Source organism: Melozone crissalis, unplaced genomic scaffold, assembly GCF_028551555.1.
Source record: "Melozone crissalis strain CALT ecotype California unplaced genomic scaffold, PUWL_Pcris_2 ptg000063l_1, whole genome shotgun sequence".
Taxonomy (NCBI): Eukaryota; Metazoa; Chordata; class Aves; order Passeriformes; family Passerellidae; genus Melozone; species Melozone crissalis.
Window position 1 is genome coordinate 7,508,171 of NW_026535841.1, and position 26,532 is coordinate 7,534,702.

Genomic DNA, 26,532 nt, shown 5'->3' on the forward strand with positions numbered 1-26,532 from the left:
CTGAAATTATTACTGATTAAATGGTTTTGGAGTTCCATGCAAGGGAATGTCATTGGTCCTTCCTGATCAAGTGGATCACTCCTTGAAGTTATTTATCCCTTTCAAGGCCATACATTAGGCAGGTAAAAGGTTTGTTGCTGTGGCAAATGGAGCTGGAATGTGTGACCATGATCCCTGCCAGGAGCTATTTATCCTTTTATCTAAGCAATGATGCTTCTTTTTGGATGTCCAAGGATAAGGAGATAATAGCTAGGAAACCAGGGTGAAACCTTTCTGAAAAGGCATTTGGCTGAATATTGCATGATTAATGCTGCTTTCTTTGTCTGTTTTCTCCACTTTTTTTTTTCTTTAGTGTATTTAATAATAGCAAGATTTTTCTTTAATTTGGGGTCAAAGCTTTATACTGACAAAAAAAGGCCAGTATAAAGTTTTTAGGTTCCTTTAACTTAATGACTTTAATTACTTTGAACTTCCTCTTCTGCAAGTCAGTTCTGCTCTGTGTCCTCCCTATTTTATTCCAAATTTTCTTTTTCGCTATCTTTTATGCCCTTTTACATTGTCACCCTCTCCCTCCCCAAAATGCTGCTTTTTAGGCTATAAAATCTGTTGGTTGTTAAGTCAGTTTAGTTGCCACTTTGCAATTTTCACTTCATTTGTGTCCATAGTGAATTTGGTTCAATCTTTGGAGGCCTGCAACACCAGGAGTGTAAAAAGAACCATGTCAGCTAGGAAGATAAGAGACTACAATAACTGTTGCTTTGGCATGGACCAGTATTGGATATGTAAGAAGAAAATCCTGAGATTTGTATTTTACTTCATAGGAATACTTAAGCTTATTTCAGGTAACAGTAGCTCTCACCCTGATTACAGGAGTTCAGAAATGTTCTTGTCTGTCTTTCCTTATTCCTGCAGATAGTTGGTGTTTTCAGACATTTGCACTGTTGAGAGTGGGGGAAAAGCTTTCTGCCTTCCTTGCCCTCCCCAGCTCTCTGTCCCAGCCCAGCTGAGCAGGGTGGGAGCAGCAGCACAGCCCCAGCTCAGCCACCTCTCAGCCAGTGCCTGCCCCGTACTGTAACGCCCGTGCTTGAGGAGGGGTAAGTGAGACCACTGTAACTACTCCTGCTGACCTAAAATATATCTTCTTATCAGTATTAAAAAGTACAAGAGCAGAGCTGTTGCTTTAGGCACATTTCTTGCCACTGTGTTGGCTGATGAACCTTGAATGGAAGTAAGAGGGCCAGTGACTTTGAAATAGGAGCTGTTAGCCAAGTTTTGTAGAATCATAGTCCTTATTTATTTTATATGCTAATCTGCACTTGTGACCCTGAGCAGAAAAGCTGCAGTACAGCAGGTTTTGTAAGCTGTGGCTTAACCAGTTATCTAGTCTCTTAAAACTCTTATTTAAGCTGACTGGTTTTATGCACAAGTTGAAAACCTGTTGTCATTGATCATTAAATGCTATGCATATTGTACATTCATTTACATGGATTGTTCTAATAGTGCTTGTGTGTATTATGCTACATTACCATGTTTTTTATATATGTATGTATTGCATGAGGTTTAATTGTTGGGAATTTTTTGTACTGTCACTTTTGTATTCACACAGTGCCTCATGTACCTATTTGCATATTGCAAGAAGTTGTTTCAAAACAGTGATTGGAAACAGGTGGGGATAAGAACTTGCCACTGTAGGATCTGATGGTTCTGAAGTATTAATAAAGTATAGTGACTCAAAGCACTGTTTGTTTCTTTTCTTAAAGATCTATCTCATTCTAATATTTCAGGTGCCTCATGTTGCAACTTTTTTCATGTAGGTCATGTTGTACATCTTTGAGTGGTTACCCTGTCTCACCATGTTACCTTCCTCCATAGGGCTTTTCTGGGAAAAGAGATCAGTGGCAGCACTAGAAGGAAGCAATCCTTGGGATTACACAGTGTGCTTACTTGAAAAGATGAATGTCACTGAAGCCATTTCAGGACTGTGAACCTCTAATTTGATCTGTTCCTTCTTTTTCCCAGCTGACCACAGTGACAATGCAGGTTAAGTGGGGTGTACTGCTGGTGTCCTGCAGTAACAGGATAATGATCTGGAAGACTCTGTTGCAGCCAGACATGGTGACAATTTATTTACTTGAATACTTGTTAAAGAAGTGGTCTTTTACCACTGAAGTGGGAGGCTGGAGAACAAATCCTCAGAGTAAGTTAGGGTTAATTTACTACAGAACATAGAGAAAGTTCTAAGAGGAATGGTAACCTGAAATACAAGTAAGGCTTGGGAGCTGAGCTAACCTGTGTGGTTGTTTCTGAAGTGCAGGTGTTCATACCCTCATGAGAGGAAGACATAAGGAGAGCAGGACAGAGATGGGAGACTTGACAAAAGGCAAGCTTTAACAAGGGGATCTGAGAGATGCAGTCTTGCAGGAAGTTTGTCTAAATGCTTTTGTATTTGTCCTAGAGAGAATAAAAGTCTACAAGGACCCAGAATGCTGCATCACAGGGAAGCAGATGAAGTATTCTTGAAATACAAAAATAAGTATAACCATAGTGAATCATCAGGTGTGTTCTGGTCAAGATGTTATGGGCATGCTTGAACCTACTTCAGATCAAACCTCAAGTCTCTTGAAAATATCTTCCATTTCATGGTTCTAAAAGTCTTTTTTTTAGTTTGCTTTTATTTTATTCTTTTAACAGGAAGAATTGCTGGGGTGAAACTTCACTTGTAATAATCTCTAAAAAAGCAGCAAATTCCTAGAAAAGTGTGGGCTGGGGATTTGCTTGACTAGGTTTAGCAGCAAATCCAGCCTGTGATTCACTGGGCTCACCAGGGAGCACAAGCAGCAGCTGACTGCTGCTGTTCTTCTGTGGTTTTGTAAAAAGCAGCTGTGCGAATCCATCAGCCAGGTAACTCCACAGTCCAAAGGCAGCTACAGCTGATCTTTGCCAATAACAACACAGAGCTGAACAAAGTCACTCCAGTGTCTCATGGGAATCCCTGGTGCTTCCCTTCCCAAAGGCACTGCCTTCCTCTGGGTCAGAGCCCAGCCAGCTGCAGTTGAGAACAGGACTGGACATCACTGTTGTTTCTCCTTGCTGGTGCCCAACATTGGCTTTGCAGTCTCCTTTTGAACAGTAGGAGATGAAATCCAGGCATTGCTGATTCTTGGCAGTGCTGTTGTACTCGTGACTGTTTTCCTTCTCATCCAACAGATCCCCACCACCCATGTGTTCAACATGGGGCTCAGAGCCAACCTTCTGCTCCAGGATTCCAGTCATTGCAGGCTCTGTTACTGAAGGGTTTGAGCAAGAAACAATCAATAAGCCTATGGAAGTGAATGTCAAGGCACAGCCTTTTGGCCAGTTTGGGTCAGCTGTTCTGGCTGTGCTCCCTCCCAGCTGCTTGTGCACCTCCTCACTGGCAGAGCCTGGAAAACTGAGATGTCCTTGATTTAGAGTAAGCACTGCTTAGCAACTGCTTACAGCATCAGTGTGTTATCAACATTATTCTCACGCTGAATCTAAACTACAGCACTGTACCAGCTACTAGGAAGAAAATTTAACTCTATCCCAGCCAAAACCAAGGCTCTGCCAACAGCCTGGAAATGCCTGTCCTTTCCACCTGGGAAATGAGTGAGCAGAAGTACTTCTTCAGAGACATCTCTGCCATTTGGTGAGGGATAGATAAAACATTTTCTGCATCTAGATCAAGTTTGCTATTCAAGTAGCACTAATGTAGATTACAGGCTTTCATCTTACTGTCTCTAATTATTTTTTTTAAGAAATCGAGCATAACCTTGAATATGTCATGCAGAAAGTTGTTTGTAAATTACATGTAGAGACTGTAATGGGTATTTACCTGTTTCACCAAACCAATACCGTAGTTTTGCTCATGTAACTGCAGGACTTTTATGGTCAATATCTCTTATATCTATAAAAAAACAACCTTGGTGGGTTTTTTTCAAAGTGTTAAGCTGTTCTTGCACTCTTCTGGTTTTGATCACTAACAAAATCTGTTATTTGTTGCACTACAGTAAATTCTTAATATCTGGTTAGATGCTTTTTGATGCTTCTGTTTTGTTTTGGGTGTTGTTTGGTTTTGGTTTTTTTTTTTACTGGAGTCAAAATGTTTTGAAGTTTGAGTTTGCCATGTTCTCATGTTGTTATGTTGAGCTGTTTGGAAAGGATCTTAAGTTCTCATTAGAATGAGAAAATATTTAAATGTTTAAATGCTGCAGCTGTTACCTAGCCTTCAAATAGAGGTAGCTCTTGGAAAGGACTATTTTGAACAAGCCTTGACAAAGATAAACCTGCTCACTTTCTATGAGAGTTCACAGTATGCTTGAGGCACACAGTAAGTCAAAACCAAGTCCTTTTTGCATAGCCTAGAAGAAAATATTCCAGCTATGCTGTGGTGAATCAAGCTAGCTCCAGAACTGCAGTCTGCACTTTGGTGATGTTCTGTTTTCCCTGTGAGGATTGAACCAACCACAGAAGAGGCTTCCCACATCATATTCCGGGCTGTAGGGTAAGCACTGCCAGGAAAAAGTCTGGGACTTTCTTGTACCCAGCCTGATTTTCTGTGTAGACCTTCAGTTGCTGAGCCCTTGTAGGTGCCGGGACAGCGCTCCTGTGCCCGGGGAAGGCAGGAGGGGCTCGGCAGGGAGAAGGGGAATGGCTCAGCAGGTGCCCGGATCCCTCCAGGGCTCCGTGTGCCGCCCCTAGAGGGCTCCCGCCTTCCTCCGGCCGCAGCGAACCAGAGAGCTGGGGAGAGAACGCGGGAGCCGCAATCTGCACCAGAGAGCCCTCTGCGAGTGCTGTCCTGCCTTTCACTTCTTCGTCTTGGGGTGGGCGCTGGAAAGTCGAGGGGGAAGCGTTTCTTTGCAAGATAACACCTTCTTTCCTCCTCTGTGTCCTTTAAGAAGTTGCCATTTTTCTGGCAGTAATTCTGTGGCTTGCTTTGTACTGATTAAGATCCAAGCAGTTGGTTCAGGCTGGGGCCCAGCTGCCTGATACCAGATCTCTGATAACAGCAGAAATTTGGGGAGGGTGCAAAAAGCTTTTTAAATGAGAGACAAGAAATAAATCTTTCCTATAAGGACTGGGACTAAGCGAGTGTAGGTTAGTATGATACTCCTTTTTGCATCCCTTGGTCAAGATTAAAAAATTCTGAAGCCCTCTTTCTCTTTATATAGGATATAAAAGGTGTTTCTCTACAAAGAGATGCCTCTTTTTTAATCTTCTAATTGACAGCCCAGCTCCTTTATGAAACCACATTCTGGTGTCAATGTGGGGAAAGGAAAAATAATTCTAACAATGGATGAGAAGACACTTCAGGCTTTCTGCCTAATTAATTATAGTCATTTAAAATCTTGAGCAAAGTCTATGCTTGGAGAAGTTCTAAGTTATAATTAAGCCAAGCTGCTAACGATGGATCTAATTGTTGGGTTACAGACAAGCACAGGTAACACGAGTTGGGCCACTGACAACAGATATTTTACCCCATTGTTTTCTGTTGATGCAGGTAATTCCACACAACTGTTCCAGCAGCTGGAATGACCAGCATGGGCTGAGTGTGGAGGCACGTCAAGAGTTTTCTCTGACAGACTTAACTGGCACAAGGTTATTGGTCTTCACAGGTAGCGTGTCCTCCTTAGTGCTGGCTGGCAGAAGGCTCTCTGGAGCACAGCTGCCCCTGTTGAACCCCACCATGATGGACTTGGAGATGGGAGAATGGATCAGCTGCTGAGATGACTCTGCCCTCTTTCTACCCCATATCTTTCTGAAGAACAGAAATGTTGCCATTGAGATGAAAGTCAAATTCAACAGTGCAGGCAGGCTTTGGTGTTGCACTGGTGAGTGTGCTCTTAAAATCAAACAGTAATCCTGTCCCTCTCTCTGTCCTCCCTCCAAAGGATTTCCATCTCTTCAGAGTGATAGAAATATCAACTTATACATGGACAGGCCTTACTCTTACTATAGACCATGGGCTGGTTGCCTGTACAATTTTTAGTGTCCTGATGGATCAGGACACTAAAGTGAGTATCAAATTCCAGACAGCCTGTACTAAGGTTACATTGAAAGTCTAAATACAAGGTGTTTGAAAGTTACCAGCTAAACCACTGAGACAAGGTTCCTGCTGCACAGAGAGTGATACCAGAAAATTGTAAGGAAAGCATTTCAAGTGCTGGATTTTGTACTGACACTAAAACCTTTGGAAAATAGTTTAATCTTCCTTCCCTCACCAATTATGTTCTTTCTCATGGAAAAGTTTATAAGGCTGGGTTTTGCCTGAATTGTAGCATTTCAATTTCTTGGTTTTGTTTGCTTTCTAAGGTAAAGAGATTATAGATCTGTGTTGCCAGTCTTAAACCTTTGTAATTGGTAGTTTGTACTTTTTTATTTCCTTGGTAATACTAGAGATGGGGAAGGGCTGTTTTCTGCAGGGTAAGTTAGACACGAAGGGGATCTGAGCAATTTAGTGGTTTTTACTTTCAGGTAGTTTAAGGAAGACCTAATGAATGAGCCATAATACAAATACTAACAAAAACTGTTTGTTTCTTCCCCCTACTAATAATCACCTTTTGTAATGGAAGACACATTGCAGAGGCTGCCCCTGTCATTAGAAAATTGTCTTCTAATATTTTCTTGTTAATGACCTTTTAAGTCAGTGAGTATTCCCACTAGCAGTTGGCCAGGCCAGGATGTGCATTAGCAGGCTAATGGCAGGAGTCCTTGCTGTGTCTCATGGCAATCCTCTGCAGCTGCCTGCAGCACTTGGAGCACTTAATGCTGCCTTTAGCTCTGCTAAAGCACTTCTTGTGCTCCCAGCACCTCCTTTGGGAGACTGCTCCATTGACTAATAGACCTCACTGTCAGGAAGTCTTTCCTGTTCTTCAGTCTTACTGATCTCAGCTCCAAAATATAGAACTATAGCTTTTTGACTACTCTTCAATGAAAAGTTTAAGATTAAGAAAAGGAAAGAACACAAGTTATCACACTTGCATAAAGTATAAAACTGAAACTAGCCTGGTTTCCAATCTTCACTGTAAAACTTACAGAGCTTGGGGTTTTAGTTAAATGCTGCCTGCAGACATTTTTGGTTGATGGTAGCAAGATCTTGAAGCTGGCTAGCATTAAACCCACCCATAAATAAAACTACTGTGCCTTTGGGTCTGTCAGGGACCGATGTGTGTGCCTGTGTCATGTACAAAAGCTGGCAGCTAATGAAAGCCACACAGAGCTGCTCAGGGAAGTTTGTGAGGTTACACAATGCACTAGTTGAGATGTCACAGGAAAGCCAAGGGCTGGGGTGTGGAGGGAGGACCACCAGGGCTGCATTTTGCAGAAAAAAGGTGTCAGCACAAGAGCAGCCTGCAAAGCTCCCAGGCTGGGCAGTGGGAGCTGCCTGCAGCCCTCCCCAGCCTGGGAGAGAGGCTGGTGTGCAGGAAGTAGCTGGAGAGGGGTTTTCACAAGGACCTGTTGTTTGGTTGCTCAGATTATATCAGTGTTCTGGCTATTGAGAGGGATTTGGCCTTTGGGTTTTGCTTTCAGCTTTATTTATTTTTGCCTGTTCTCAATTCTCTTTGTGAATACCAATATTCTGAGTCACCCAGAATGATTTCTGCCTTCATTAAAGATTCCTTCCAGCTCCCCTTCGACTGCCTGTAGGCTGTTGCCTGCCCCTGCCTCCCCCTTTGCACTTTGCTGCACATATTTAGCTCTCAGTATTCCATCACTTCTCAACTCCTGCAGCTCTGGCACCTGAGTGCCTTTGGCTCTTTGCAGAATTTGTGTTCTTCACCTGATCTCTCCTGCACTATCCCTGCACTGTCCCACATGTTTCCCAGCATTTGAGATATGGTATGAGGCTACAGTTTATCCCAGTGCTACAGCAGCTCTGCTTGGAGCTGATTGAGTGAAATGCTTGAGCCTGGAAACCAGGCATCCAGAGCCTTTGGACTGTTTCTGTTACACAGCTCCTTCTGTGTCACCCTGGATGAATCCATTTAACTATTTGCCTTTGTTTCTTTGATATACATTGGTGTTAAAACTGTCTATGGTATCTACACCAAATACACAGGGCCACGTTTCTCTAAAACCAAAATTAAAAGATGCACTATACAAAAAATGTAATTGTATAGTGCTTTAAGGGGTAATCCTACATGAACTGCTGAGCTTTGTCACACTCTAAAGCTCATGTGTAAGAAAATACACAATAGAAAAAATCAATACAGAAAATAACCTGGGAAGGAGGATGGGTCACTGTGTCAATACTGTAGATGCCTAAGTGCTCATTAATGACTGTCCCTAATGGTATTCAAACAATCTACATTTGCTTTAGCTTTTTTCAAAGTCCAGATGAGCTGCTCAGAGCTCTCTTAATGATGCGAATTATTTAATGCTCATTTGTATGCAGTATGTTCCTGCTTTGAAAGTGCTTCACAGAATTGGAGCCAAATTCAGCCTTGCAGCTCCACTGAAGTCAGTGCTTGTCTGTGCATCTGTTGGTCGCTTCTCTTTTTGGTTTTGATTGAAGAGCTAACTTCTTGTTATGCTGATAATATTTTTTTAAAGGTAATACCTGCAAAGGATTTTTCATCACTCTTCTCTCCTCCCAAAAAATCAGCTGTAAGTACAGAAGCAGTTCTGCTGATTCTCACATCTCTCTCTTAACCCCCCTGCAAGAGGAGGACAGGCTAAGCAGAATACAATTTTGGTGTTCTTTTCTTTCTTTTACTTTGCACCTCCTAAGCACAGTTTCAGTGATATCTGGCACTTCTCCTGAAAATCATCCTGCAAAGAATCTCTGCCATCTGATGTATGCAAGATATTCTCTGTGGCCCATTTCTGGTTTAGCACAACATGAACTGGTGGAGGCCAAACTCTTGTACAATTCTCTAGGTTGGTTGTGCTCAGCATAACAATGTTAGGATGTGTATTCTTGTTGTTGAGAGCAATAGGCACAGGAGCCTACCTGAAATTTTGATTTAAAGTGCCAAAAGGTGGAACAGACACTCTTAGCTCAACCACATACTCATTTTTGGTTAGACTTGATAAGTGCAGTATTCTTGTAATGTAGTTTTTCCATGTCATAGTTATCTCAACTATGTTTTTAACACACACTGAAGGAAATAATTGCAAAAATATTGTTCAGCCCCTCAGAGTAATGAGTAGGGTGTGATTTTCAGCTTGTAGCACAGACCCACAGCCAAATACTGCCTGCACAGAGGAAGTGGGAGTAATGGAACAGCAACCTTTCTAGATGTGCATGTCACTAGAATGGGCAGAGACACTTCTTGTCAGGTGTTAGAGATTTGCTGGCAGCATAGGGATGAGTGCTGAGACGTGGGAATAATGGCTTCATTTCCAAGCTCCACAGCAGATCAATCCAGATGCCCTGTTGCCCTGTTTTACATAATGGAGTGTATGACTGCTTCCCCTCTGCCTTTTCTGCAGTACTGCCCTCCAGCTCCTGCCTGGCTTAATTTGGATGTTCCCTATTGCTACTCCTTCCCTGCTCCCCTCAACTCCTCCCTCCCCACTACTTGCCCATCCCTTTTGGCCTGCATCTCTTCCCTCTCTCCTGCTGGGATGGATTTAATCCCCGGAGGAATGTGGCCCACAGGCCTCTGCAGGACTTGGGTGTGACTCTGGAGAGCCACTGATGCTGAATGTAAAGCAGTAAAAAGCAACCTCCTATCACCTGGCAGCACAGGCAGGGAAGAGCTGGATATCTGTGGGCTGTTCAGTGTGCCTGGCTGTCCAGATAGCTTATCAGATGAAAAATAGAGGCCAGACTTTTCGGCTTCACGTACCATTTCCCTATTCATTGTGTCTGGGTGATGTATTCTCTGCCTGTGGTTTGAATAAATATCTTTCATAGCTACTTTCTGCTTCAGTCCCCCTTGGGACAGCTGCATCAGTGTGCTGAAGATGTGAAGTCCAAGTGTGTGGAACAGAGGAAAGAGGAGAGAGCACTCATGCAGAGCATCTAAGAAGCTTTAGCTTCAATCGTATCTCTGTGAAAGCTGCTGCACATAACACAAGCCTCATCTGCAGTGTAAGTTACACACAACTCTCTTACTCAAGGCTCTTCTTCCCTTTCCTCTCTATATTTATATGTCCACAGAGCATTCAGAAGTATTTGCAAGGAGAATCCCAAGCTACTGGTAGGACCCAAACTTATGATGGTTTTTTATAAGAGTTTGCATTTGGGATGTTGCTGTGTTACAGAGAGTATCCCGGAAAAGTAACAGGGATGTAATGGAAAAAAGGAATCACAATTCTGTGTGGGGAAAGTGAGTTTTGCTTTATGTAGTAAGAATCCATGTCAACTCTGCTAGAGCAGAACAAACCCTCTCTCTCACAGAAACCCGAGTTGTTGTTAATTAACGTCTTGCTGAAAACGAAGGCTTTGCCATCTGTTCTGCCACCTCACTACGAATGTGCTCTCATGTTGATTATGTAAGTAAAAATGAAAATATATTTTGGTAGAGTGCTGCATGGCACTGTGCTGATTCTTCTGTTTCTATTTACCATTCCCTGCCCCCATCCCACAAGGAAAGGAAAAGGCCACAATTGTTTGACTCCTCAGCAGCTTTATCCTGGAGCTGCTGTCCTGGCTGCCAAGCCCTGTGTGTTGTGGGAGCAGCCACCTCACCCCTGCTGTGTTTGAGCTGTGAGCCCTTTGCAAACCCTGCTTATTATTGGGTTCTTGAAAAAGCCGTGGTGGGAAGATGCCCCTTAAGCTGAAGCTGCTCAAAATTCTTGTGAGGGGTTAACTTAAAATGCAGAAGAAGAAAAGTGAAAAGGAAGGCCCGGTTACTCCTTAAGTGATAGCCTGGCCTCTGGGAGCAGCCTGCTGCTCCTGTTACAAGCGTGGCCTCTGTCTGTCCAAGGGTGGAGAAGGAGAGAAAGAGGAGGGGTAGCTTTCCTGTAAGTGGGTTAGAGCAATTACTGAGGTCTCTTACAGCAAATGAAGTTGTCAGTGTGAGTCACATTCCCTTTTTTCCCTCACTGCCAAGTTTTAGGTACTAACTAGACAGAGGGAGAAAAAAAAAGGAAAAGCAACAATGGGGTAAAGTTGAACTGGAACAATCCTTCATTTGGGGTATTGTTTGATGTTTTAGCTCTGATTGTACATAGAGATAAAGGATCTATAAATATCCTGTCTGCTGAAATTCCTTATCACAACATCGCCTGTCAGCTGAACAAATAGGTTAGGCTCTCAAATAATACATAATTATGTATGTAAATACAAAATTACTGATTAAATCCCTGCAATGCCACATGCAATGGAACCTCATCACTGGAGAGGACATTAACCTCTTGTGGTGCACCAGAGCTGCCTCAGACTCAGGACAGCAAGTGGCACATGCAGCTGTTACTGCTGAAACAGCAGGAGCTTGGAGACTGGGTTGGAATAAGCAAGGAGATATTTATCTGCGTGACTAGACTAGATGAAAGCATCTTCTGACACTTTTTGAAAGTATGTGAGCATTTAGTTCTGTTTAGCAAATGTCTGGAACCTTTTCTACTCTGCTTTAGAGCTTTTAATGAAGCATTGTGATTCCCATTGTGGTCAGTTGTTTGACACTTTTATTATTACTGGTATGCAGAGTGTTTTTTAATGTTTGACAGCTGGAGAAAGAAGTATTTTGTGCATTGAAACTTTTAGCACAAAGCTGCTGTTTTTCATTCTGCCTTTGTCTTTTATTCTTGCTGATGCAAATCAACGAAAGACCGAACTGATTAAATTACATTTGTTTACTTCTTCCTTGATGATAATAAGACACAGCCTGCCTTTTATAAAAGGCAGAAATAGAGGATGTGACTGTTTCTACAGTATTTCTAGAAAGGCTTTTTCCCCCCACCCTTACAATATAAAGGCATTTATTTGTTTCTAATGTCTTGATTTACTAGATAATGTGCACTTCCTAATGTGTGTGGAACAAAAATAGAGCTATGAAGGACAGTTAGCAATGGATTCCATTTGGAAGCTTCTATCTTGTTATTTTTATTAATCCAACAGTATAAATTAGCAGAACACATCACAAAACAAACACAGCAAGATACTTCTGTCCTTCACAGTAGGGCTGCTGATCATTGCACAAAGCAGTGCCCTCCATTGCAGGCTTTGGGTTTATACAGTCCTGCTACTGGGTCCTGCCTTCAGGGCACTGGTACCACTGCAGAGAAAGGAGAGGCATAAATAGGATTCCCAGGATTGTTTTGGTGAGTAATGTGCATGTCTTGGGGATTGTGTAATACCTTTTTTTTTTTTTGAACACTTGTCCTGAGAAAGGAGGACTGGGTTTGTCTGTCTTGCTTGTGCAGTTTGCAAGGGAAAATTTCTGGTGGAAAGGTTCTCCTGATCCTGGCTGCTCGTGAGAGGTAGGACAATGTCACCAGGAGCACAGAGAATTACAACTGGGAGACTTTGGGAAGCATAAATGGCAGAAACAGGAGAGGCAGAGGACAAGCAGAAAGGAGGTGGTTAAGGAAGTCATTACAAAACTGCCCTCATGATTGCTTTTTCCTGCATTTTTCAAAAAGAGAAAAAAGTGCAGCAAAGGATGGCAAAGGCAAGAGAAGTGTCTGAAGGCTTCTCAGCAGTGCAGTCAAACCTCCTGATTTTAGAGCTGAAACTAGTCTTAGGGAGTGATATCACCTGGCAGCTGAGCCAAATCTAAAGGACTGCTGGTATCAAAATGATGCTTCTGCTTCCAGTCATGCTGCTTTCTTTGTGCAGGTCTGGTGCTTGTCTGACTCTTTAATGAGCTCATGCAGCTCAGTAAACTGCAAGAAAATGAATTCAGTAAAAAATATACCAGTCCAGGAAAGGAGAAGAATTGGACACTGTGAGAATTGAGACTGCAATGAGTGGGAGAAGCATGAACATCAGAATTTTGCTGCACATTTGGGGTATTTTGGGGGTGCCTTGCTCCTAACTGATGTTCAACCCCTCACTTCACCTCCTGGGTGGGGTTTCCCTCAGAAGGGCACAGGATGAACACGCCTGAGCAGGGAGGTGAAGGAAGGTCAGCCAGCAGCACCAGCCCCTGGGGCAGAGAGAGGATTGAATGGGACTGCAGTAGCCCAGCAGGACGCTGGCATGGGGAACAGTGTAGTGCAAGAGGAACCACAAAGGAAAGGGGACACATGCAGAGTAACCACAGAAGGTTACTGCAACAACCACTGGAAAATGCTTGAGTACAGGTAATGGTCCCATCTTCCTAATCTGGCTCTTAAAGGGTTTATTCTCATGTGTCCATGTAGCTGCCCCTGAAGGTGCTTATGTCCCTTGTTTAGTCATATATTTCTCTAAATTGGGTTTTGATAAGAGGACAGCTGCTGCATTTTTATTATCTGTGATAAGCAGCAGTAAAATCTGTTTAGAGTTCATGATGGAAATGTATCCATATATTGGCATTTTTTCAGCTGCACTTCACAAAGGTAAATGGGACACAAGAGTGGTGCACTGCCCCCTTTTAATCCATTTTCTCTAGATGGGGGCACTTTGCCTCTCTGCAGGAGAGGCCAGCACAGCTACTGTGCTAATAAACACTCATTCCTCACTGCAGCATCTGCACTTCCCAGACTCATAAATCCAAGCAACTTGTAGTTGAATAGCAATTAAATATCCACGTGCATTTCCATACCACGGTCTGGTGCACAAGGCACAGGCTAAGTGGCTGCACATCTGCTGTCTGCTCCCCCACTTGTGCTGCTGGCAGAGCCTGAGCACTTAACCTTATCCTGCCACCACTAATGGAAAATGGGAAGCAGAGCATCATCCTACAGATATTTTGCCATAGCTTTCTAAAATAATAATGTTCTTTCTTGTTTGGGGTCCTTGTTTATAATTGTTTGTTTTGGGGTTTTTAAGCAGCCTTTATTGTCTTTCTCTCAGGATTTCCAGGACAGGGATTCAGTTGGGATGTTAATGTCAGTTGGAAATGAGACATCATATTGAAAAGTTAGTTGATATTCAGGACACTGATATATCCTCACAACAATTTTGTGTCACTTGTACAAAACCCAGAGACTTGGTAATGCAGTAAGATAAATGCAGTGCCTGATTACAGTGGATGTATTGGACTTATAAAAGGCATTTCTTATCATGAGGCTCTGTGTATCTGCAATAATAACCACCATATGTCAGGTAAGACAAAGATAATGTGAGCCAGATCATTTTCCCATTGTTAAAACTTTCAAAATCTAAAAGCTACAAATGTCTTAATTATTCAATTTTGCTACATCTATTGCTGGTAGCTGGAGGGAACATCTTTCTGATGTTCAGTCTTTGCTCTTGTCTAACTGATAACAGTCTGTGTGGCAGAGTTTTAAATGCTATAGCCATTTAAAGAAGCAAGAATTGTACACAGTCATTGCCCATCTTGCATTTCCATGCAGCAGGATTTTACCACATGAAACTGCAGTTCAGATGTTCCCATCTTGAACAAACAGATAAGCCTTGTAGTTTGCTTTGAACTTTAAGGGAATTTAACAGTGGTGAAGCTGTAAGAGGCACCAGCCTGTCCTGTGTCTGACTGTACAGTGTTGTTGTTGTACAGTTGCCTATCAAAATGCTTCCCCTTGGAACTGGCAGAAACCTTGAATTCCCCCCCCAGCCCCCACCCCGTGGGTCTGTCAGCTGCAGACCAAGTCCCAGCCAGATCACAAGAACATCCTGAATCTGTCACAATAATTTGCATTTCCTTGCCAAAGATTTTATCTGCTGGGGGTGCAAATTGTGCCATCGAGGTTGCTGGTGTTGAAAAATCTGCACCCTTCTGCTCCCCAGCTCTTTCTTTCCCAGCTAGGTTAATTTATCCAGAAGAATTAATTGAAGAAACAAAGATGACAAGTTAGAAAGGCCACACAGCAAGACAGCACCACTCTGAACATCTGCACAGTTTGTGTATTTGATTAGGTACCTCAGCACTGGCAGATTATTGTTGTTAAAAGCAAATCTTACTTTTGCCATTTTCATACAAGACTCTCTCCTTCCAGTCTGCAGATGTTTGTTCTCTGTATTCCCACATGGTTTAAAAAAATGACAAATGATGATAGTGAAAATTACACTTGCTGATTCAAACCTCTTGCTGTTTACATGTAAGAAGAATCATGTGCTGGGTGCAATGACCTAATGAGAGATATGACATTGCCTTCAGCAAGAGCTGGATGGGACCCTCAAAATCTGCTGCTTTCTCACAAATTGTCCTCCAATATATATAATAAAGCCTTCTTTTATTTATAATGACAGATGCCACAGGGGTTGTATATTTGGATATTATTTTTTCTCTAGGAGTGTTTATTAACAAATGCTTGCAAGTTTTATGATGTGGTGAAAACTATATCTCTCATGATAAACAGGAAGTGCTCAGAGGTATTGCATTACCCCATAATGCAACACAGATTCCAACAGCTTGGCTCTTTTTCTCAAAATATGGTGACACCACTTCCTTTAGGAAATCTCTCTTTTATCTGCTATAGATATGCAAAACTGCAAAAGAATTTTTTAGTTTTTTTAAATGATGATTCATCAGTTTTGGGCTGTAGAAACTGATGTCTATAATTTATACAAAATCTATTAAAAATAAGCAGTAAAGACCCTTTGGGCTGTCAGATCAGCGGATTGAACAAAAAGTTCAAGGAAAGGAGACTGATTACCTGTTCTCCCTCCAGCAGCATAGGTGAAGACAGCAAAGATGCAGAATTCCCTGCAGCCATAAACCTGGAGCTGCCTCTTCTGCAGTTCCGTGTCAGCAAGGTCAGGACCTGCTCAGCAGAAAAGAGGGAATCCTGTTTCCTTGCCACATGCCCAGGAAAGCCCAGTGTGACAGTTTGTATGTGGAGCCTTCATGCAGAATTGCTGTGCTACAGCCTTGTAGTAGATAGGGTCAGGCGCTCGGAAAATCTCGCGATGTCACGGAAAGCAGCAGGGTTCTTCTCTCCCTAACTTCTAGTGATAAGGGATCACCCAAGAATGTAGTTCCCCTTAACATTAGTAACTTTTACTCTTTGCTAACTAATTACAGTAAGGTAAGACTCCCTGACGTAGAGAAAAAACTTGCAGAGTATAAAACCCGACGAGACAGGACAATAAAGGTCTTGAACCGTCCACCATACTGGTGCCTGCGTGTGTTCTTAGCCCGAGTGACCCTAGAGAGTTTGAGTTGCCGTGCCGTTTCCTCAGAACCAAGTCGCCTCGCCTTGCATCCGAAGGCGACACAGCCTCCAGCTTGCTCCTGAAGGGAGCCACAGGATGTACAGCCTTTAATGCTGAATGTTCAACCCTGGTGAAAATCTCAGAATGCCATTAGTGTGCTGTCCCCTATCACTTGTTTCTGCTCAGCCACTGCCCATGGTTTAGATTGCATCTAATGCCAGCAGACAAGCAGGACGTGTCCGTGTGCCATCAGAGTCATCAGCCACGTTTGTGATCAACGTCACCCCAGCAGGCACCCACGTCAGGGAAAGCAGGTCCTGGTGAGCTCTTTTTAGAAGGCCTGGCATCATTCCCCAAACTGGTTCTCCATGAATAGACTTGGGTGTCTGCCAGGGGCCTCACTTGCACACAGCCAGATGCAGTGGGGTCTGCATATCACCCCTCCAAGCAGGACCCTTCTATTCCCACAGCTCAGTCCCACTACCTGTTCATTTTACTTTTAATTTACATTCTTCCCACCCCCCCCCCATATTCTCTTTTATTCATTCTTGCATCACCCTTTTTCCTCTGTCCTCACATCAGCCACTCTCTGCATTACAAAAGTTCCCTACATTTTTAGCTATGAGCAAAAAGCATTAAAAATGCAATATTTGGACAACATAAAATCCTAATAATCCTGTTTCTACATGCTTTGACTTCTGCCTCTGCTGGAGGCATCACTTGTCCTGCCTACAGCTGAACCAAGAATAAGTGTGGGGGAAATACACTGCATGTTCTAGTATTTGTAAATTATTAGACTTCTGAGGTTATGTAATAATTTTATCTCCTTTTTTTTAATTTTCTTAGCAATCAGTGATACCAGAAATGCAGAGAGCAAGAGTCTGATATTATGTACTAGCTAAATCTTCCTGTAAGAACTTAATAGCCTTCCAGTGTATAAAGCTTCAGCACAAGAAAACAGGGGTCATGAAAGCAGGACCTCAGTGGAGACTCACAAGTTGCTGTAATATGCTGTGTAAATACTTAATATGTGTATGTTTCATTTTGTCAGTCCTGTAAATTACCTTTTTATCTGGTGATTCAATTCTCTTATCATCCCCAGCTTGTTTACTGAATTTTAAGTCTTGGGCAAGATGAAGCAAGCTCATGAGGAGTTGCTGGTTTTCAAAAGATACAAGCTCCAGATAACTGAGGACAAGTAAGGCACACAACAATATTGAAATCACTCAGAGTTTTATTGCAGCTGACTGAGACAGAGTGTGCTTTGAGGCTGGGAAATTTCCATTACTGAACTGCAGGACAGTGCCTGAATACTGCTACTACTGCAGTTGAAAAATAAAGGCAACTTAATTTTATATAGACAGCAACAAAATGTCAGTATATTAATTAAAATAGCTAGATTTATATGGTAAGCTTTTAAGGTTGCTGTAAACTGGATCCCTTTAAAAATATTTAGAGTATGATTGTAAACTACTTGTTTAAAACTAAGGAACATAAAAATGACTTGAAATTGCAACTGTGTTTTCAAACCATATTTGTGAACAGCAAAACCAACCAGAACATGATGGATAATACAAGACATCTCCTACAACAGTGACAGGTTCTGACAGTGACAGAATGATACCCAGTGCAGGATCAAGGCTGTTACTGTCAGAATCATTCTGCAATTAATAATCTTTTGTGCTCCCCTTGGCATGCACAGAACAACCACAGCAATCTGTTTTCTCATCTTAACTCCATGGTGTCTAAGCCACAGTGAGCTCCATGCAAAGTCCATCGGAATGTGGAAAAAAGGAAATACTGGGGGGAAAAGTAAATTTGTTCTGGCACCAAGTGCCCAGCCATTTGGGTGAGAGATTGTTTTTAACCTCCCAGCAGTGCAAGCTTACAGCAAGAGCCTCGTTTTTATTAAGGTCACTTTATGCTGCCAAGGCAGTGGTCAACATTCACATGAAGATCAGTCTCAAGGGATTTCTGATGTGTGCCACCTGTTCAGTCAAGCCCAGGTAGGTACTGACTACAAGTTATTACCAGCTGACGCTCTTCCTGAATCTTAGGATAGTTCCCTGTGGATCAGAGCTCATATTTAAGCAATTTCAGGAACCATCACCATGGTTCCTGAGTGCCTTACAAGTTAAAATATATCTTTATAAAACATTTTAACATGTCTTATTTCTCTCTCTCGTCACCCCCGCACAAAGGCTTGAGGTCTTTTGAAACAATTCTGGTAAAACTGTTTGTACCTAATGCCTGTGCTTTGTTGGGATGATGGGAGCTTCAGGTTCATGCTGACATCCTGGTACAGCAGCTACCAGGAAAGCCATGGCTGCAATGTCCCACGCAAATCACACAACCAGTATAATTATGATGATTTTAGGAGATGTGGCTTCAGTTTTAAATTAGCACAAAGATCTGAGATGCCTCCCACCCCCACTATGGAGGGGCACCATAGGGCAGCTCCATGGTGTTTGTCCTTGGCCTGACCCGGCACTGCTGATCCCAGGGCCCTTGTGGTACAATGTTCCCTTTTTCAAGAGACCAATTTACAGAACAAGAATTAACAGTTAAAGCAGAAATGAGCAACAGTGCAGGGAATTTCTAGATCCTGATTGTAGGATGAACTCATTCATGTGACTCCTGAACTTGACTGAAGATGGAGACAGTCCAAACCATGACGTATTTACACTGACTTAGCTTATGGCTTAGCTTTTCCTTAATATTCCTGTTTCTGCTTACACAAACTCTTCTCAGCACTGCTTTGATTTGGTTGAAATAAAAAGGTTTTTTCCTTCTGCTTCTTATTACTTGGTATAATTTTTAGTATCACCTCTTCTCCCCCAACACAGCCCTTTATTTTGATCATGGAACTCATAATTTTCTCAAAACACATTTATGTGCTTTCCAGAATTGAGCCTTAAATGTCACCTTGTTAAGGCAAAAGACCCAACATTAAGTGCAGGTAATGGCAGTGTGTTTAAGTAAGCTGAAAACTGATTGATACCACTCCCATCTGCTCTGCCTATCTCAGCAACTGCAGAGCTTCACTGAAATACTGCACTGAGTTCTGCCACGGGAGGAGTTGTTGGGAGAGCATGCCACAGCCTCTGACCACTTATTTGGGCTTAATTGGATTAGACATATATTTGAACACAGTGCTCAAAGGAGCTGACAGTCCTTCCACAATTTCCTGGCCTGCCTGGTCGGTTTCCTTTTTGATCAGACGCATCCCAGTGAAGGTAGAAAATAATCTAAATACACACCAATTTTTAATTAAATTTGATATGACAGGCTGTGTTTAAGCTACATTCTCCATAATAATTTGTTTTGCATTTGCTGATGACAGATTTATTTATGTATGTAATCAGAACTGTAAGCAAATTTTCATTTAGGGAACCTTTAAAATAATACTTTACTTGGCTTTAGAAAATTTAAATGCTCACATTTACTGCTGACTGAAATTTCTGAGAATAATGCTGTGTTTCTGAAGTGCAGAACACATCGTGAAATAAAAACCATTATACACACATAAAAATTAATACATCAGAAGCCTTATCCCACTCAAATACCCTAAAGCATGAGCTGTAGAGTTGAATGCCTGTTAAATAGAGGGGAGTTTGTTAGATTTTGGTGCTCATCCCTGACAGCTTTCGCTCCATCACCTGGGCTGGGTGGCACTCGGAGCCTTGGGGACACCTGGGGGTGCAGCCAGAGCCGGGACTGCCCTCCCCAGCCTGGGCAAAGCTGGGAGGGAGCCGGGGAGGGAGCGAGGGGAACGGGGGGATCGCAGCGCTGGAAGCGGCTCCGGGACACTGAGAGGGCTCGGCCGTGGCAGAGGAAGCAGGAATGGCCAGAAGAAGGTGGGATGCCAGAAATGACCTCGGGGAGAAGCAAGACATTGTCAGGGACGTGGCTGGGGACAGATGAGAAGCAGCAGAGACAGTGGCAGTGAAAATGTCAGCAGTAACCAGGGGTTAGCAATTGTTGTCAGGGTCATTAGAGAACTGCAGGAAAAAAGGCAGAAGTGGAGTTAAGATCCTTGTGCAGAGACTCCTGCAAACAAGGAGAAGCTATTTTAGGAAAACTCTGCCTCGCAGAGAAACAGAGGAGGTACGGCATTGTCGCAAGCAGCGCTCAAACCGTGACAAACCAGCTGAGATTTCACCTCCCCTACAAAGTTTATTTACATTTACACGCGAAGCAGCAAACAGGAAACCTTAATTACATGTAAAAGCAACATCCTAAAAAGAGTTTGCAAAGCTGTGCGCTGAAGCCGGGGAGTGTCACAGATGAACTCGCCCTTATCGCGGTGCCCGAGCCCTGGGACCGGCGGGGCACTGAGGGCGCTGGGGCCGGGCCCGGCTCCATTTCCCGCCCGTCACCTGACGCCTCTAATGGCGCCGCGCGGCCACGTGACCCGCCGCGCGCCCCACGTGACCCACGGCCGCCGCGCCCCCTCCCCAGCGGCTGCGGTTACCGCAGTCCCCGGCCCCGCCCCTGGCCCCGCCCCCTGCCGCGCGCGGCCCCGCCCCGCGCCGCTCCCTGCGCGCGCGCCCTCGCCCCCCCCGCTTCCCCCCCTCCAGCTCCCGGGCCGGGCGGTGCGCGCGCGCGCGGCCGGCGGCGCCTCCTCAGAGCGGCCGCGGCGGGTTCGGCGCTGACGGGGTCGACGGGCCGAGACCGGCGGAGCGGCCGGAGCGGGCGGCGCCTCTTCCTCCCTCCTCCTTCTCCTCTCTCCTCCCTCCCGCATCCTCCTCCTCGCCCCCCTCCTCGCCCACCTCCGCCCCCCCGCACGCAGGCACCGCGGTTCCCGGCACGGACAACATGGCGGCGGTGTCGGGGGCAGGGGCTGCGGGCGGCTCCGTCAGCGCCGGCGGCCCGGAGATGGTGCGGGGACAAGTGTTCGACGTGGGGCCGCGCTACACCAACCTCTCCTACATCGGCGAGGGGGCCTACGGCATGGTGTGGTGAGTGCGGCCGCCGGGGCAGCGCCCTTGCCCCGGACAACTCCCTCCTCCCTTCCCTCCCTCCTTCCCGCCGCCCTGCCCGGCCGCGGGCCCGGCCCGCCCTTGCCCTCGGGGAGGGGGAGCAGCTCCGTCTCGCTCTCCTCAGCTCTGCCTCCCCCTCCGTGTTCCCGGGGTTGTCTCTCCGGCATCACCCTTCTTTCCTGTCCCTCCCTGCACCCCCCATCCCTCCGTCGGTGGGTGCAGCTGAGCGTCTCGTTTCGTTTCGTTCCTGCATTTATTTTCTTTAAATCTTTTGCCTGTGGAGTTGGTCGCGCTCGTTATTTCCTCCGTCTCCGTAGTGCGATTGCAGACGTTCAGGAAGGGGGGAAGGTGGTAAATGCTGCTGGCAGCCCCGCGTCCCTTCCGTGCCCTGCGAGGGCTCACCTGGCTGCAGCAGCCCGAGGTCGTGGGGGATAAAAAAGGTGAATGTGAGCGCAGGAGTTGCTGCCGCTGCCTGACTTTGCTCAGGACGTGCTGGCTGTGCTGCAGAGCTGGCCGGGGTAGTGCCTGCGTTAACGTGTGCAGGTGAAAGTTCTCTTCAGCTGTCCTAGCTCTAAATTCTGTTGTATTATAAAGACTTAGTCCGAGACTCGCTGAAAAGCGATCGTGTATGTTTGCTGTGGGTAACATCGGTCTTACAGAGCGCCGTGAACGAGCTACAAAAACCGTGAACTAACTGGATTAAGAGTGTGAGATGGATTTTTTTAGCAGTCTCAGTGAGCTGGGTGATGCTGTGTGATCTGTGTATCTAATGACTGGGTTATTAACCTGGCTCAGTGGCCTTACTTAAGATTTCATATTCTGTCTTCCATTAGTTAAAAAAACCCTGTAGTGCTTAAGGGATGCAGATGAAAAACTCTTTTTTGTTGCGGTTTTATCAACTTTCTTGCAACACTGCCTCTGTTTCTTCAGTATGGTTTTTGACCAGAAGTACTGAAAGCGACTTACAGGCTGTGACTTCATGACAGCTTTAGCAGCATTAATTTCTCTCTCTGATGAGGAATCTTTTGTAAAGCAGTGCATTTCTCAGTGAGGACACCTCACAGCCTTCAGCTGTGCGCTACAGATTTTTATAGCTGTAGGTTTTTGCACATAGTCAGTGAATTGTGCTGGCCTGTCAGGATGAAGTCATTGTGTGTTTCAGGGAGGGAGCTTTCATCTAGGCCTGAGTTTAGCTGGGAGATGAGCCTCTCTCTCAGTTTTGTGTTGTGGCCTTCACTTTTTTTTTGCTGTGAGAAGAACCTTCACAATGTAAATCAGAAATCCCGTTTACAGTGTAAAAATATCCTTGTTATTGTTTCAGTGTTAGAAATCACAGCAATATATCTAGTCCAAAACTTGTTGATGTAGCTTCTGGTACAGGCTGTACTTTATTATGGTTATTTTATCATCTGAACCAGGGTAGGGAAATGAGTGCAGATAATCTCAGTAGTGGCTGCACTGGCTCGCACTCAAGAGTCAGGTTTTTGAAGGTCCTGGGGAATAGCATTGCCGAGGTGTGTGCTGGGACCGGCCAGTTCACTTCCAAGGGGTGTTAAACACTGTGTTTCACAAACAAAGGGAAAAGCTAAAATGTTTCACCACAGATCAGGGACTGCCAGAAGCAGCACGATGGCCGTTGATGCCCTTTTTTGGCATCTCTGTGCCAGTGAACAGATTCTGCCCCTCCAATTCATGTGTGGTAAACTTCTACACTGAAACTGTCTCCACTCCAAATCCCAAAGGTTGGTCTTTATTTGAAAACTTCTTTTGATACTTTGTGTCTGCTGTGAATGCAGTACAAAATCACTATCAAAATTTCCAGATTTCCAGTTCACTTGAAATACACACTTGGCACTGTGTTTTCTGCTGTGAAATCATTAACATAAAATGCCACAATATGTATTTTGTGCTCTTGGTTATTGCTCTTGTGCCTTGGGTGTGAAGTGACAGGGAACAAAGTCTGGGTTTATAGCGGGTACTTGATGAGGACAGTGTTGGATGCACTTGCAGCAGTGCCATGGCAGCTGTGCCGTGTGCTGGTGCCTGCAATGAGATGTGATTGCCTCAATCCCAGCCGGGCAGGCTGTGCACTTCACTGCTCTGTGCTCCGTGTTTTGCTCTGGTTGCTGATGCAGTGAGGATCTGCAGAAGCCTCTCCCTCAGGGGGTGGGGTAGAGGGCAAGCTGTGAGTGTGCAGATGGAGATGTTTCCTGCAACTGCAAAATCCATTTAAATTTGTACACTTTAATAAAGGAAAGCAAAGCAGGCCATGATGGTTTTGTTTTAGACCCACAGCTCATGTGGAGCTCCTCGGAGATGATGGTTACTTACAAGTGCACTGTGCATAAGGTGTGACATGGCAAACGAGTGTCTTTTGACTCTTCAAATCCCTCACTCTCTTTCTCGTTTTTATCCTAATTCTTATATTTCTACATTATTGGATTAGGGATTTGAAAACGATAAAATGTTTTTGATTATATGAGTAAAAGGGCAAATGAAGTTTTCTTAGGATAGTGCTGTTATGGTCAGTCTTCCATTTTGATTTTGCAGCAGAGAGAATAATGTTTGAGAAATATTGATCACACCATAAAATACCAGTACAGGAAATAGAGGAAGATGTTGGCTGAAGAGACTGTACGTGAATGTTCTTTCATCTGGATTTGAAAACCCTTAAAGGCATTTGACTATTTTCCTTAGTGCAGTCATTTTTTTACATAATCAGATTTTGAGTAAAAATAAACTCAGCAGAGCAGTGTATTTTCTGCTGTGTTGTGGTTGCACTTTCTCAGCTTGGTAAGCAGAAAAGGCATGTTATCAGGCCAAACCCATCCTAATGTCCTCCAGTTCAACTCTGCCAGAACCCTTCAGCCTGTGACACAGCCTTTTGCCTTCTGTTGCAGAGGGTGACGTGGTAGGGGGTGGATCCCTGTCAGAGCCCCTTTCTAACCCATTTTTGTTTTGGTCATTCTGTGTGTGAAACTAAGGGCTGAGCACAGAGCAAAGTTTGAGCCAAAATCCTCAGCACTTCCTAGGACTGCAGGACATTCTTTGAGCAATTACTTAGTCACACAGTCATGTTTGTTACTCTGACTTAATTTATCCAAATATATGTAAATGTTGTGTTGTCTTCTTCCTCTCTGCTTTCACTTAAGCATTGTTAGTTCTTTTGAGGGGCATTGGGGCAAAGTTCTTTAAGTGACTTTTCCTTTCATTCAGTGATAGGATGTTATCAACATCAGAGTTAGATGGAATGCACTTTTAGACCAGGTCTAAGAGTTTCAGAAACACCTTTCAGACACAACAAATTGGGAAATGTTGTTGGGGTTGTTTCTTTCTCTCCTTATGTAGGCTTGGTTTATTATTGGCAGTAGTATTGTTTTAAAGCAGCCTGTTAACAAGCTGTGCTTCAAACACACTGGAACAGCAATAAAAACATGATAGAGCTGAGCTTTACATTTCCGGCGTGACTTGTTCTTCCTCCAGTTGGTCAGTGGTAATTTGGCAGGGATGATAATTTGATAGTGAAAAACAAATAATCATTTTGGAAAGAAATGATGAATTGAATGTGATAGGGATGTTCTCATTTTTATCCTAGCTTTTGGAAGCTTTTTTTTGTCATCAAGCTTCTATGAATGTGAAGTAATATCAGTGCTGCAAATAACTGCTTATAAATAAGCAGTTGAATGCAGATGAGTGCAGTTGGAAGAAAATAATCTGCCAGCTCAAATTTTGGATTTCTTGCTCTAAATTTGCCATGTTACAAAGAGAGCTTTGTGTTACGGATGTGCTGTGAAAGAGTGATATTAGAAGTTTAGGTAGTCAATAGTTAAATGCTGAAGTAATACTGAAAAGAATACTTAAAACATTTGGCAGTAGATTCTTTAAAGTTACACTTCTCTCTACTGTTTCATGGAACTGCCCTACTTTTAGAGCATCAATAATTCAAATGAAGAGAAGCATATTAATAAAGAAACTAAAAGCAGAAAGAAATCAGGAATAGAACAATCTGCAAGGCATAGATATTGATATTAAAGCATGAAATTTGAATGGAATTGATGGTTGCATAATAGTTGCTTTTGAGTTCCATAAAAAGGTGGGTTTTGCATCCTGTGTGGGGGTCAGCACGGTGCCTGGGGTGGGCTGCTCACATTTGCTCTGTTAACTCTTGCCTTGCTCCAGAGAGACACAGAGCCGGGTCCGTGCCCTGTTTGTGTGCGCTTTAGGGAGCACAGGTTGGGTCTGCGTGTCAATTCCTGCTAATTAACGTGTTCTGTCTGCGTGATAAAGACAGCAGGGAGCTGATACAACTCAGCCAGCCCGCCCCAGTGCAAGGATCAGAGGAGGGAATTAGGGAGTGTAATTGGTGGCTGGTTATCAGCTTCTTCCCTCTGGGGGAAGGCAGATGGAAGCACTTCCCTCCAGTCACTCAAGCTTCTAGCACTTACCTAACCTGCCGTGGGAACCCAGAGGAGAAGCTGGAGCTGCTTTTCCTGCTCTGCCCGGGGATGGACAGACAGCAGCCCCCACAAGCTGAGCAGCAGGGACGGGCAGGAGCCCCTGGCTCGTGTCAGAGCTGCCTTCCAGGTTCATGGAGGATACGAGGCAGAACTTGTGCTGTCAGCCCAGAGCAATGGGATGCTGCCTTAGCTGAAGAGTGCAGCTCGTGGACACTTGCATTTTATGAATAAATACACATTTTTCTAGCACAGCATGATCCATCCCATGGGACAGAGATAACTTATGGGTTTTCTTAGAAGCATGCTTTATTAAGGAAATAAGGCTTGTACGTTCACAGTGTGTGTATGTGGCTGCATCTGCATCTCCCATACCCCTACACAGAATTCTAGTACCTGTTGCCTGCCTTCCATCAAATCTGACAGATGGTAAAAGTCTTAAAGATGGAAAGTTATTCTGCAGGTTTCACAAAAATAGGTATTTTGCTCGAGTGAAGAGATCCTGTGTGCTGCTCCACTGGGGAAGAGACTGTATTGGGTCACATGTGAGAAATCAGACTCCCTGAGGAGACATGACATGCCCCAGTTTCACAGATGGATTTATTGCTACTCCTGAGACTAGAAATGTGTATTTGTAGGACACCAGGCTCTGTTAGTTCAGTGGCTTCTCAGGGGTAGGGATCTACAGCCCAGAGAAGAGTTGGTGCTTTACCAATTGAGTAGGTGTAGAGCTCAGCTTGTGTTGAAAAGTAGTACTTCACCAGCATCCAAGGTTTTTTTAATGCTTTTTCTGTTAAAGCTTTGTCAGTTTTCAGCTGTGATCTAGAAATGAAAATAACTGATTGATTTGGTATTTAATGAAAATATTTTATGCCATCTTGTTATGGACTATTTCACAGCATAATGTAGGTTGAAAGGGACTTTC

At 44.0% G+C, this 26,532-nt stretch overlaps 1 protein-coding gene across 1 annotated transcript in view; it reads left to right on the forward strand.

Annotated features, from left to right (window-relative positions):
• The first annotated feature begins 20,819 nt into the window (after positions 1-20,819).
• MAPK1 (mitogen-activated protein kinase 1) overlaps positions 20,820-26,532 on the forward strand; it is a 29,837-nt gene continuing 24,124 nt past the window's right edge. Inside the window, exon 1 of the mRNA XM_054288983.1 lies at positions 20,820-21,132. Within this exon, the coding sequence (XP_054144958.1) occupies positions 20,990-21,132 (143 nt within the window). The 5' untranslated portion in view covers positions 20,820-20,989. The remainder of the gene's footprint in view (positions 21,133-26,532) is intronic.